This window comes from Alosa sapidissima, chromosome 5 (assembly GCF_018492685.1).
Source record: "Alosa sapidissima isolate fAloSap1 chromosome 5, fAloSap1.pri, whole genome shotgun sequence".
NCBI classification, from domain to species: domain Eukaryota; kingdom Metazoa; phylum Chordata; class Actinopteri; order Clupeiformes; family Clupeidae; genus Alosa; species Alosa sapidissima.
In genome coordinates, this window is record NC_055961.1 from 39,612,625 (window position 1) to 39,626,471 (window position 13,847).

The 13,847-nt window shown below is 39.4% G+C and overlaps 1 protein-coding gene across 5 annotated transcripts in view; it reads left to right on the top strand.

The window, feature by feature from the left end:
* LOC121709816 (protein unc-79 homolog) overlaps nucleotides 1-12,058 on the top strand; it is a 311,977-nt gene extending 299,919 nt beyond the window's left edge. For 4 of the 5 annotated variants that reach the window (XM_042093431.1, XM_042093432.1, XM_042093434.1 and 1 more), the window contains exons 49-52: nucleotides 1,309-1,353; nucleotides 8,227-8,304; nucleotides 10,562-10,603; nucleotides 11,118-12,058. In XM_042093431.1, coding sequence (XP_041949365.1) covers nucleotides 1,309-1,353; nucleotides 8,227-8,304; nucleotides 10,562-10,603; nucleotides 11,118-11,306 — 354 coding nt within the window. In that variant the 3' untranslated portion in view covers nucleotides 11,307-12,058. The remainder of the gene's footprint in view (nucleotides 1-1,308; nucleotides 1,354-8,226; nucleotides 8,305-10,561; nucleotides 10,604-11,117) is intronic. The other variant, XM_042093433.1, reaches the window with a different exon arrangement.
* Nucleotides 12,059-13,847: the final 1,789 nt, after the last annotated feature.

Below are 13,847 nucleotides of genomic sequence, written 5' to 3' on the forward strand. Positions count from 1 at the left end.
TTCAAATTGTAAATGTATCACTGCTGTCTGGCACGTTTCCTAAGTCACTGCAAACAGCTGTTGTAAAGCCACTTCTCAAGAAGAATAACCTGGATGCTTCCATGCTAAACAATTACAGGCCCATATCCAATCTACCTTTTATTGACAAAAAAAAGTAGTCTTTAATCAACTACCACCTTCCTAACATGAAATGGGTATTTTGATTACTTTCAGTCTGGTTTTCGAGCAAATCGCAGCACTGAAACAGCTCTCATTAAAGATTTAAATGACATACAGTATGCCTCAACACAGATTCAGGTAAAACATAGCACGTGGTTATGGGGGTCCTCCCCCAGAAATGTTTTTTTGGGCTAGACGCCATTTCCTAGCCTGACGAGTCAGACCCACATTAAAATGTAGGGTCTGGGCACTCACCCTTCGCAGTGCTCAGTCCGAGGGGCGGGATAATCGGTTGTCTTTCAAATTCCCTCTGCATGCAATAGGACAGCGCTGAGTCCCATGCGTTTTCCCACCAGCGGAGCTAGTTGGCTAGTTCAAACTTTTGCCATCTTTAAACGAGCTTAACTCGTGTCACACTGTTGGCCAACAGCAACATCCATCTTCTTTGTTTTCAAGTAGCAGGGAATTCGTTGCAACTCTGCCATCAATCATTATGTTAAGCCCACCTAACGACTCTATACACGATTTGATTGGCCTGATAGAAGTTTAATTTTTCGAGCTCACAAGCCAACGGAGAGTTGCTAGACTAGCCCTGGAAGCAAATGTAATTTGCTGCCGCTAGGGTGCATCTAGATTTCTAGGCTAGCAATTTCCTGAATTCTGGTACATTTTAACAGGTTATTTAGATACTTCTATATAACAAAATAAAGCTATTAATTCAATGACTAATTCGGAACCAGCTTTAATAACCTCATGGTATAGTTAACCATGTAGTTGCAATATCTGTTCAATTAAGTTATTTAATGCTTTAAATGTAGCTCCGGAGTGGCTATCGGGAGCTTCGGGAGGATTCCCGAATGTCTGAATGTCGTGAGCTTAAAGATATTGTTTCTTAAGTCCATTTGCTGCGCCCTCGTGGCACTTTACCAGCCTACATGTAGAACGGTCGCAGCCTCTTACTTGCGCAGTTTCCCCAAATATTAACAAAGTAAGCACTCACAAAAACTGTTTGGAAGTCGCAACTAGGCTATACCTAGTCTATATTTGCAACAATTAGTTCCAGTGGTACGGCCCTAACAAACTCCAGGGTGACACACAGTTAATTGAGAGTTTAAAAAAAATAAAAAATAATATTGTTCCACTGTCCAGTCCAGCAGCTGTCAACATACAACGGAAAACAGGCAATTCTGGAAGGTATGTATCTGCTTTAACTTTTTTAATATTGGCAGCTTTTTAAAGTCCACCCAGAGTCAGAGGCCTATGCCTACCCTCCGTGATATTTATGAATATTAAAAATAAAAAATACCACTTAATTTCGGGTTAAAATGCATTAAAGGAGCGATTTGTAGGATTGTTACCGAACGTTCTGTAGGCCAAAATCAAAACACTGGTGAACGTTCTCAAGACTACCTAGATGCGAGCCTCTTCTGGGTTGCCAGATGTAATGCAGACTTAGTTAACGTTAGTTGACCTGCAGCTGCTTAAACGTTTCTCCAACCATGACCCAGCTACACATTACGGAAAATTAGTGAAAACAAAAAATACCTCTCTAACCAACGTACTGTAACATATTTAGCTGAAGTTAGCGATGCAGATGAAGTTTAGCCTAGGCTACCTGTCGTGGAGAAATATGGCCAGCTCTGCGTCAGACTTTATATTCTTTGTTTAACAAAGACGTCGCCATCTCAGGAAGCTCCTCCGATGTCCACTTAATTGGTTTCTTGTTTTAATTTTGAAAATTTGCCTGCTTCTCGTAGGCTACTGTTCATGACTACAACTGACAGCTGTTAACAGTTGGCCTTTGCTAATTTGGCAACCCAAATGGGGGGATGTGCCAGCCCATTATTAATACGCTATTCTAGAATTAATCATTCAAAACATAAACGAAAATTCCAAGAGATTCCACCCCATAACTCATTTTTTTCACTGGTTTTACGGGGTATAGTAATGTTGTCAAATAAGCCATTACTTCAATTCATCGTGTTTCCTTACTCATGACATATGGTGATCATTTTTGGAATGGTTACAATTAATTTTCCATTATCTCCTACATACTGGTCCTTTAACGCGCGTTACTGAAGTTTGTCCCAAGTAAAATATTTACCAATTTTTTTGTAATGCCTTACATTAGCCTACCACGTTACAGCAAATTAGGCCCATTAGGCCTACATTATGCCATTTTTGTAACGCGTTACTCCCAACACTGTATTGGCACAACAAAACACTAAGAGGGGACTTAACCCATGTGCGTGCGTAAAGTAAATAAAAACGTAACTACGCGTATTTCACCCTGCCAGAATTCTCCCCTCTGTCATTTACGCGCGATGGAGTTATGCATTTTAGGAGCACCAACCAAAAAAAAGGGTGTTTCTTATGCAACTCTTGAGTGGATTCGGCCACTGACTTTTCAGCTGGGTCTCCAATACTTTGCTCTCATGCTCAGTCGCTTGCCGCCTTGCCAGGGCTTGCCAGAGGCTGAAACACGCTACTACATTTAAACACAATTGTTGCCGCGACTTGAGGCATTCCAGCCTACGAATTTAATAAAAAAGTAAATCATGCATAATTTTAAAATAATTCAATAGGCTACTTGGCCATGCAATAAGGTTTCCATTACAGCACCGCACACGTTCAATGAACGCATGAAAGCGGATGCTTTGTCTTCCAAGCGGGTGGAAATCCTGACACTCTTGCAACCTTTCATCTATATGAAACCTAATAGTGAATCATCAAATACCCCCCCAGATTTCAGTGACCATCAGTCCCAACATTTAGCAATTGAATCAAACAGTCCAAAAGTAAATTAAATATCAAATTAAACCGAAAATGTCATGCTTTTGATAGCCTACCAGTATGCCGCTCCATGAAACGCATGTCTCAAAATAAAACTTGCATAAGAAATAAAGGGCTGTCTCAAATAGCCTACAAGCCTGCCCCAAATAAAGGCCTGTACTTTGTCCCGGCCATAATTTGAGGATTTACGGTATCTAAGTAGACAAACTGGCTTCAGATATCCAACAGAGTGAATACGAGATTGTGCCGTCTTAGATGGCTGTGGTTAGTTACGTGATGCTGTTAATGGGGAGTTTTATGTAGCCTAGCGTAAACCTATAGGTTATTATTTATTTGGCGTACCTATAAGGCTTTTTTCCTTATCAAAAGTGAGAGGTCGACTGCCCTCTCTTCAACACTGCGGGGGACTTGGTGCTGTGTGTGTGACAAAAGCGGAATGGGAGAATGCGTGTAACAAAAAAAAGCTTACGTGCGATTTACGCGCAAATGGGAGAATCCAATGACAATGAAGCACTAAACAGATGCTGAAAACAGCACTGGTATTTTGCACGGCAAAAGTAGGGGGGTCCAAAATAACAATTTTAAAAAGTGGGTGGGACACGTATAATGGCTCCGACACCTAGTGCTACTGGACCTAGTGCAGCATTTGACACTGTGGATCACAATATTTTACTACACAGAGTAGAACACTAGGTTGGATTTACAGGCATAGTTATCAACTGGCTCAAATCATATCTACAAGAAAGGAGCAAACTGTTCTCAGATGCTTTCTGCTAACTGCGCTGAGTTACAATTTCTGAATCTGCCTTTAAAATGACTCTGCCTTGAAAATTATTCTACCTTGTCTTTTGTTACTTGTATTACTTTTTTTTACTATTTTTTGCTTTTTTTGTCTTATTAATTATTCTTTGTTTTAAAATGATTTTACCTTGTGCATTTTATGTTTTCATATGTGAAAAACGATACGATTCGATACAACTTTATTGTCAATCAGGGCTGAAATTCTGAAATTCTTTTTGCATCCCGGGGTAGCTTATATAAGGAAGAGGACGTAGACATACATACAGACATACATAAGATGAATAACACCAAGGAAACAAAGCATACATGTATAACAACAGAAAATGACATGACACACAGACAAGGTATTGGAGACTTGTAACCCTGAATAAGTATTGCACTGGATTTAATGTAGCTGGTTTAACAACAGGATAGATATGAAAGAGTTTTTAAGTCTGTAGCGATTGAAAGAATAAACTCTAAAGTTTATTTGAAGGCAGAAGCTGATATTCTCTGTGCAAAACATGTGAGTCATTTGAAATGTTCCTGGCCAGTCTGAGCATACTATTATTGTGCACTTCCTGAAAGGATTGTGCTACAGGTAGTCAGATAATTTTTTAACAGATTTTAATTTGATCAAATAGCTTTGTTTTATTTATAACTGGTAGACTAATCAGCCAAGCAGTGCTACAATAAAGAATGATACTCTGAAGTACTAATGTGAAAAACAAAGAAATTATTTGGCTACTAGCTCCAAAGGATCTCAATCTACGGAGAAAATAAACACACTGTTTTTTTGCAAATAAATTCCATGTGAGAGGTCCATGAGAAATTTCCGTCTATCATGACTCCCAGATATTTGTAGACTGGGACTTGACTGATTACTGAATTGTGAATCTTCACTGACAATTCATTGGTTTCCAAAGATGATTTCCTCTGTCTTCACAGTGCTAATAATGAGAGTGGTTTTATCACACCACTCAACTAACCAATCCATGTTGCCCTAGCACAGTATAGGGTCATCAGATTTGGCAGACATGATCAATAGAGCGGAGTCATCTGAATATTTTAACAGAATCTGCTTTGGCAGTCTTACAGTCTTGTAAGCATGCACAGAATGAAAACAGTTGTATTGGAAAATCAGTAGTTTTCATCTATGCAAATCACCACCAGCCGGTTTGCTTGCAAAAATGGTTAATTGTCTGTCTCAGGCTGTAAAACTTTGAAATTGTCCAAGTTCTCCTGCAACTGACGGGCATATTATACTCAATGCTGACTTACATTAGAACTAGGAGTGGCACGGTTCACGAAACCCACGGTTCGGTTCGTATCACGGTTTTAGGGTCACGGTTTTCGGTTCTGTACGGTTCTTGTTGTTATTTTTTATTTTAATCTCTAACACTTCAGAAATACCATACTTCAGCATTTGATGTATAGCTTAATTATCCACCATTTAGGCTATAGTGTTAGTATAGTTATAGGCCTATCATGTAATCATGCACAAACTGAAAGAATTTGACTTGACTTGAATTTGACTCGAAACTTGATTTCGATACTATTACAATTTTTTTTTATTTGATTTGGTTTGTGTGATTTGTGAGATCATTCACATCAGTGGCAATCGTAGAATTTGATTCACCCTCCACACACACACACACACACATAGAAAGTGATGGTTGCCATACTGTAGGTTTCTTTTTCATATTTTGGAATTCATATAAACTATAAATGTATATTGATAATTATTTATAGTATTTTATGATCTGCATGATTACTAATAGCTAAACATATTTAGTAATTTGATTACATCACATTGATATTTAAATTATTAGGCTACACTTGTCTATATCATCACATTTGGTGTGTAAATCTAATTGAGTGCCTGTCACTTTAAGAGGAACGTGAATGCTGAAAGTGCAAGGATGTGGATTCAATTCATGTTTGCTATGTCATTAGATAAAATAAATGTTCAAAAAACTAACAAGTCAAAGAAAATCTTTCTGGGATGAGATCATAGAACTGATAGTGTTTTGCAATGTTCATTTCCATGAGTATGGAAATGCACCAGTTTATCTTTTATTTCTTTGCATTGTGCAGGCTACATTCACAAATACATTAGCCTACATAAACAGGAAAATGTCTCGGATCCATTGTTTATTGCGACTGCAAGATTGGTAGCCCAATTACCCTAACAGTCAGTGATGGTGACTTACAGTTAGCCTATAGCTATGTGACTGTCCGTGCGGCACACCCTTATTCAACATGACTCCTAACTTTGGTTGAAAGATTACAGAAGCTAGGTTAGCTGTGACAATATCCTGGGTAATATCCTAACATCTAATGCTATTTTACACAGTAAAGTCCGCATTTGAAAGCCTGGTCACCAGTTGCCAGTTTGTATGGCTAATTATTTTGCCTAGACTGCAATGAAAAAGCTTCGTATTTTTGGGTGGCATAGCTGATCTACAAACCACAAAAAGGGACAAACATGTACATGCTGAAGGGCAAAGGGAATATCACAATGTTTTACTCTGGCCTTTTTTGGGATAGGCTATGTATTGGCAGACAGCCTTAACTTAACGTTGTCGTTGACACACCCGCTCGCTTGACTGCCGGTGCAAACAAGTACAGTAGCCTGTGCTTTGACACTCTCCGTGCGTGTAGGCCTAGCTACTGTAGCGTGCATGTCAGATAACCCTTCCTTCCCTCTACCCCTCTGTTTTTCAGCAAATCATATGACGACGTTTCTTGTAGGCCTACTGTTGTGCTGGCTGTCGGAATGATCAGCAGCACAAATAAGTTCGCTAAAATATTGGTGGGGACAATTTTGTCATCTTAAAATATTGATTAAGACTAGTCCTTAGCGTCCCATCCTAAATCTACGCCCATGACACAATCGCAGTTCTATCTACCGTTTTCTTTCCGCTGTCATCATCATAGGTAAAATCAAATCCAAAATGTTCCCACACACCAGACTTCTTCAACTCAGTGCTGCCTTCGTTATCTCTCCCACTTGCCATTTCTATACGTGACACTCCACACCTCCGCTTTCACGCGTAAGGGAAAAAAACTGTCTGAGGTCACACATGGGCATGAGGCTACATTACGCAAGCCATGAACCGTCAAAACCGTACGATGTGCACATGTCCTGAACCGAACGGTTCAGATTTTTTTCATGAACCGTGCCACCCCTAATTACAACAATAACCTTCCTTGTCTAGCTTACATTGAATTGACTATATGGCTTAATCCACTGAAGTGGTGGAGCTCTGTGGTGTTATGGTTTGTGTACAAGGAGAAACCCTTTGCTTGGGGGAGATCCAGGAGGAGAGAATTTAATCTAATATAATTACAGAGAGGATACAAGTTTGAAAGCAATTATTCTGATTAGTGTTGCAGATTGTTTTTAAATGACGATGGAACTTAATTGAGTGAAGTTTAAACAAAGTCTGTATGGTAACAAGAAGGCACTCTTGGGAATTCACTCTTTCTATACTCAATCATGGTGCCAGTTAACCTAATTAATTAGTGAAATGTTCCTTCTTGTGTTTCTTTAGCATTACACAACTTTTACAGCTACTTGTTACCCCACTCCTCCTGTGGTTAAAAACTGTTCACACAGTCAACTAAAAACATATGTCATGTCCAGCTAGTGTGGCACAAAAAAGGTCATCCACTTCTCCATATAATTCTCTAAAATTACTTTTACGGAGTGTCTACTTACACCCCTGGTACGAATAGCCTTGGTGACACAGCTGAGCTATTCACACCCTGTGACATAACAAAAAATACTTTGCTTACGTGCACAAAAAACATGGCGGACATTCATTTTTTTCATTTTTCATTCTGAAAGGTTTCGGCATTAATATATGTTCAAATTAAGTTTTAGATTGAAAAGTTGTGTTTTATTTTCATAATCTTCGTTCAGTGAACACATACAACTGTCAGTTTGTTAGTTAACAGATATTTTGTGAATATATTTAGTACAGTGGTCACAGACACGGTTTTGTACATGGGAGACCGGGGTTCGATTCCCGCATGATGTGTTTTGGCAGAGTGAGTTCGCTCGTGTACCAATGTCTCTGGAGAGAAGGTGTGCAATTTGAACAAGAAATCGGTTCTCAAACGAAGTTTTGATTGCAACAATTAGCTACTTCATGCACCAGGGTGTAAATAGCATACATTACTACATATACCAGGGCACTTCTAACTATACATTGATGCAAATACCATACCTTATTCAGAGTGTCTATTACACAGCTGAGCTATTCACACCCTGTGACGTAACAACAAAAACATGTTGCTCGTTTTTTTATTTCGTTGTGATCAATATTCCAGAGTAAATGCACAGGGGTGCAAATAGCATACACTGATATTTGTACCAGACGGGTACGAATAGAATTCACTTCTAATTGCACCAGGGTACGAATAGCATACACTGCTAATTGTACCAGGGGTGCAAATAGCCTTACCCTTACTTTTACCAACCTCCAGATGGTGGAGATGGTGTGTCTGCATGTGATCAGCTTGATGGAAGCTCTTCAAGAGTGCAACTCCACCATATTCGTCAAAGTAAGTTTATCTAAAAAAATTTTTTATCCATGCATGTATTTAGGGCCCGAGCACTGACAGGTGTGAAGCCCTATTGTTTTTGTAAGGATTATTAGGGCCCGAGCACCGACAGTAGGTGTGTGTATCTCCCCAGGATGAACAACTTTCGTATGTACAATGCATTAGCCACGCCCCACAGGAAATTAGGTTTTGGGATTTTGTGCTCACTAACATATGATGAATTGTAATGCCAAAAGCTTCCCATGGGCGAAAACTCATGAAAACGAGTTTTTGAGAATTTTTGAAATGCCGAAACTATGCATTTTAATACCCTTCCACATGAAAAATAGATTATTGAATGCCATGGTAATGATGATATTCACATGCCCATAATGCATATTTGGCATAGCGCCAACAACTGGCAACAGAAAGAATGGCAATTACACTGATGTCACATGATACATTTTAACGTACTTCTCCTAGGTGGTTTGTCAGATTCATGATTATGATGATATCTAGACACCCAATGGGCCTGCCTGGAATAGCAGCACCACCTGGCCGAGCAGGAAATGTTCCAGAAATGGGAAATGCCTTAACTGATTGATCTGAAACTATAAAATATTGGATATCATTATTGTGATGATATTCACATGTGTAATTCACATGCCTAGCATAGCGCCACCATCTGGTCAAGCAGGAAATGTGCCAGAAATGTTCTATGCTTTGAATTAATAGTCTGAAACTGATCAGGTTAATAGATATTATGATTATGATGATAACCAGACACCCAATGGGCCTGCCTGACATAGCGCCACCACCTGGCCAAGCAGGAAAATGTGCCAGAAATTGGCAATGCCTTAACTGATTGATCTGAAACTTTACAAAATATTGTATACCATGATTGTGATGATATTCACATGTATAATTCACATGCCTAGCATAGTGCCACCATCTGGCCAAGCAGGAAATATGACAAAAATGTTCAATGCTTTGATGGATTGATCTGAAACTGTACAAAATATTGGATATCATGACTGTGATGATATTCACATATGTAATTCACATGCCTAGCATAGCGCTAGGAAATGGATTGATCTGAAACTTTACAAAATATTGGATATCATGATGACGATATTCATATGTCCTATTAGCATGCCTGGCATAGCGCCACCAATTGGCAAGACAAGGAATGTGGGTTTTTTTCACTTCTGTTGCATATCACAATCAGATTAATCATATTAGGTGTATATGACAATATGCCTGTCTTATGTAGTGCCACCAGCTGGGCAAAGTCAGAATAGTCTTTGGAATTTATTAACAAAATATAAGTTAATATAAATCTGATGATATCCACATGTCCAAACTGCCAACCTGGTCTAGCGCCACCAGCTGACCAAACAGGAAGTGTGCAAGACATTGACAACACCTTGGTTAATTGGTTGGAAACTTTCAAAAATATTGGATATTATTATTATGATATTCATGCCTAATTAATGTGTGTGGTATAGCACCACAAATTGGCAATAGAAGGATTCTTTTTTCATTTATTTTGGATATTGATATTAGGTTCATAAGATTAATTCAGTTTAGGTGCATGTCAACTTACTAGTGTCCTGCCTTCACACATCTACACTTGAAAACACACACACACAAAAAAAAAAGACATTAACATGACCAGTCAAAAAACACACGAGTATCACTACCACCCACACATGCTCTCTCTGTCTCTCTCTCTCTCTCACTCTCTGTGTCTCTGTCTCACACACAGACACACAAACACAATAACACTGACCTGCCTGTACATGGCATAAGAAAGATCTGCACACACATACATGAATCCACACGCATGCATGCACATGCACGCATGCACACACACACACACACAAAATTCAAATTAATGTCTAGTCAAAACACACACAGACAGAAAGAGGCACATCATTGCAATCTGGTGAAGTGTCACCTAGTGAGTATCATTGTCACAATGTAAAATATCACACCCAACAGGAAGTGAGTAAGTTCCAATAGATAAAACTTGCAAAAACGAATTGTACACACATCATTATGTGCACACATGTGTACTGACACACGTACCACATGTAAGTGCATTGTTGTTTCCGAAATGGCATGGGTCGCGGAGCCACACATGCTCGGACCCATCATGGCCGCTTGCGGCTATACTTTTGAGATGTATTTTCATTTGGTGATTAGTTTTTTGTAATATAGTTTCATTTTTTATTGGCTTTGCTAAATTCTCTGTTGTTTTTATCTCTTCAATTAGCTTATCCCCATGTGGCTGCCAATGATCCAGTCAAACCTTAAGGTAAAACTCTATCTTGTTCCAATTATATGTTATTTATTTGCTTTATTCATCCCATCTCAATATGTGACCCGATCTAGCACAGTGACCCATAATTAAAAATTGAGATTTTGGTATCAACACCAATAGAACACAATATTCTTTAAAATGATATCATATCTTGAATTATTGACAAGATACAGCGTTTTGAACTATGGAACTGTGACCACTGTGACTTTACTTTTTTATCTTGACTATGAAACTTTGAGAAATTACATTTTAATTCCTTTTCTTTCATACAACACCAAAAAAGAAACGTTTATATTTTCAATAGTTTTTGATGTAATTGGCCTGTATCTCAAAATTAGAATGTGTGACTTCTGACTAATTTTGCCAGATCAGGACACATATAATGATGAAAGAGGTAGAGAATACAACAATCCTTACATAAGAGACAGATACAAACTACTGTATACACTAATTAGTAATGTGCAGTCAGATCTGTAACAGCTCCCCTTTTTCCCCTACCATTTTCCAGCATCTATCTGCAGGTCTCCACCTGCGTCTACAAGCAATCCAGAATCGGGTTAGCTACCAGTGTATGCAGGGCTTGGGGTCTGGATCACAGCCCCAAGCTCTTCGCAAGTGGCTCCAATGCACTCAGTTCAAAATGGCCCAGGTAGAGATCCAGTCATCTGAGGCTGCCTCCCAGTTCTACCCTATGTGACCCATCCACTGTATTTGTGAGAGACTAAGTATATGCAATGAAATGAAGCCCTTCATCAGAGGACCAATGGTATGGTCATGACAGAACCTGGAAAATTGTTCCAGACCTGGAAATGGAGCAATAGATGAATGCAGAAAGAAACATTTTGATTGCTACTGATTATCTGGTTTGATAATGTTTTTTATGCTAAATTGCAAATATTTTATAGATAAGCTAAATGCTAATTATTCCGTAGCTATTAAGTCCTTAGTTGCAGTTAAGCTTAACAACAGCAAAAACTCAATATAAACTGTGTAGCAGTGGTGTGCCTTCAGGGCAAGCAAGGCAAGCAGTGCTTGACCAACTGATCTTAAAAGTATACATCGATTAGAACAGTAGTGCAGTAGAAATGATCTCGCGTACATCTTAATGATCTGTTCCATGATGTATTTGTTTGCTTTCATCTTGTAAATTACTGCCCCCTATGGCCACTTTAGTTTCCTGTATAAGCAAGCTAGCTTGATTACCAGCTTTCGCTTTCATAATTTCTGTCATTTTCATGGGTGTGTCTGTGTCCCGTTGACAAAAGCTATGGAAGCTGAGAAACCTGCAGCTTGTTTTTTTGTCATTCAGCAAAACTGCCAATGTGGTAGGCTACCTAACTGCCCTAGCGTGAACTGGCTTATTGGCTGAGTTAGTTAATATTTTTCATGATATATCAAGTTCATCTTACATTTAACTTGGATTTAACATTAAAAAACCTAATGCTTGAATTCAACTGGATTTCTTGGTGTTTTTCCCCATGGACAACTACAAAGCATAGGAGTGAGAGAGGAGAGAGGAGAGGTCTGGCTTCTGAATAAGTTAGCTCGTTGGCAAGGTTGTCATCAGTTTTACTTCAATTTTAGTTTTAGTTTCAATCTGGTTTTAGACCACTTCATAGTACAGAGTCTGCTTTACTTAAGTTCCATAATTGGAGCAGCCGTGGCCTACTGGTTAGTGCTTTGGACTTGTAACTGGAGGGTTGCCGGTTCGAACCCTGACCAGTAGTACTTTGCAGTCAGCACATATTGGAATTTTCCCTCCACAAGTACATGTCTGTGTGAGGGACTGAGGTGACCACCCCACGTTTAGGGAGGTGCGGCACTGGATAAGATGGTGTTGATAGAAGGCAGGAGACAGCAGTTCCGTACAAAAATATAGTCATTTATTGTCCATAAACAAACAGGCAATTGGAGTCCAAACATGAAATGCAGGGTTCTTTAGTCTACAAACATGTACTGTGCCATAAAACTAGGCACCAGGAACCTACTCTTTTCAGGTTCCCTGTCCAAACAAGGCGACCTTGTAACTTTGGACCTCACTTAATCCTTGCCTCACAGCAAGCAAGGTTAACTTCACATTTAAACAAACAAACATTAAACTCTACGACTTCCCTGATTTCTGGACCTCAAGCTCTTCCGCTTGTCTTCCTGGTTCTCCTGTGTTTCCAGTCTATCCTCCCAGTGTGAAATAAACCCGCCTTTAAATAGGCTCACCAATTACCCAATTAACTCTTGGGCCAAACCATTTAAGAGGGGTGACAGCAGTGGCGGACCGTCAGGGCCTTCTCTGAAGGCCTAGCTATTGTCTTTAAAGCTACCTTGTGTAAGAACTTCTCCCATCTAGCGGTGAAATTCTATATGACAACCAACTGAATATTACTTTCTAGCCCCTCCCATTCCGAGCGCATTTTAACTCCTACGGTGGCCGTTTCATGCCAAGGTTAACATGGCTTCCAGTACTACAACTTCGTCCAGTGTTCCTTCGTGATGAGGTTACTTTAGAAAACAACTACACATTGCATTTAGTTATATAGCCAGTAAACATGTTGGTTATGACCTCTATGTAAAGTGAATAATAGTTTTACGTTTTCTTTATTTTGGTAGGCTACTATTTCATTGCTAGCATCAGCTATCAGGTTCCCAAACGAATGCATGCTAATGTTACAGTATCAGTGCTATCATTATTCTGTACGAGATTAATAGTGTAAGGCAATGTTTACAGCGTAGCCTACTATTTTTCTTAGTGAGCCGAGTCAGAGATCAGTCGATGCTACGGAGGTGCGAGGTAAAGGAAGAGGGAAAGGTAAAGAAAAGCCAAAAGACAGAGCCGGTGGCAGAGGATCGGTGAGACCTCCTAGGCAAAGAAAAAGTAAGACTCTCCAAAGATGATGAGGAGAGAGTGGAAGAACTTCAAAGACAAAGGAGAGAAGCAACGGAGGTTTGTGTTTTTAATATATTTCTCTGAACAGTATCAATGTCAATGACACCGAAATTAGCTCGGAAGCTGCACCAGGCACGTTCGTTTGCGTTGTGTCTGCTGCAACTACACAGAAAAAAATGAACGGAGCGCTTCAGTTACGCGCTTGGTGTAGCTTCCCTGTTTGCATCTCCATTGTTTATATATAGCAATTTCTAGGGCATTTAGGGAATGAGGGGGACAGAGATCGGCCTAATGGGGTGTCACAGGGTTCGATATCCTACTTAAAGGAAAATTCCGGTTTTTAGCACTTTAAGGCCC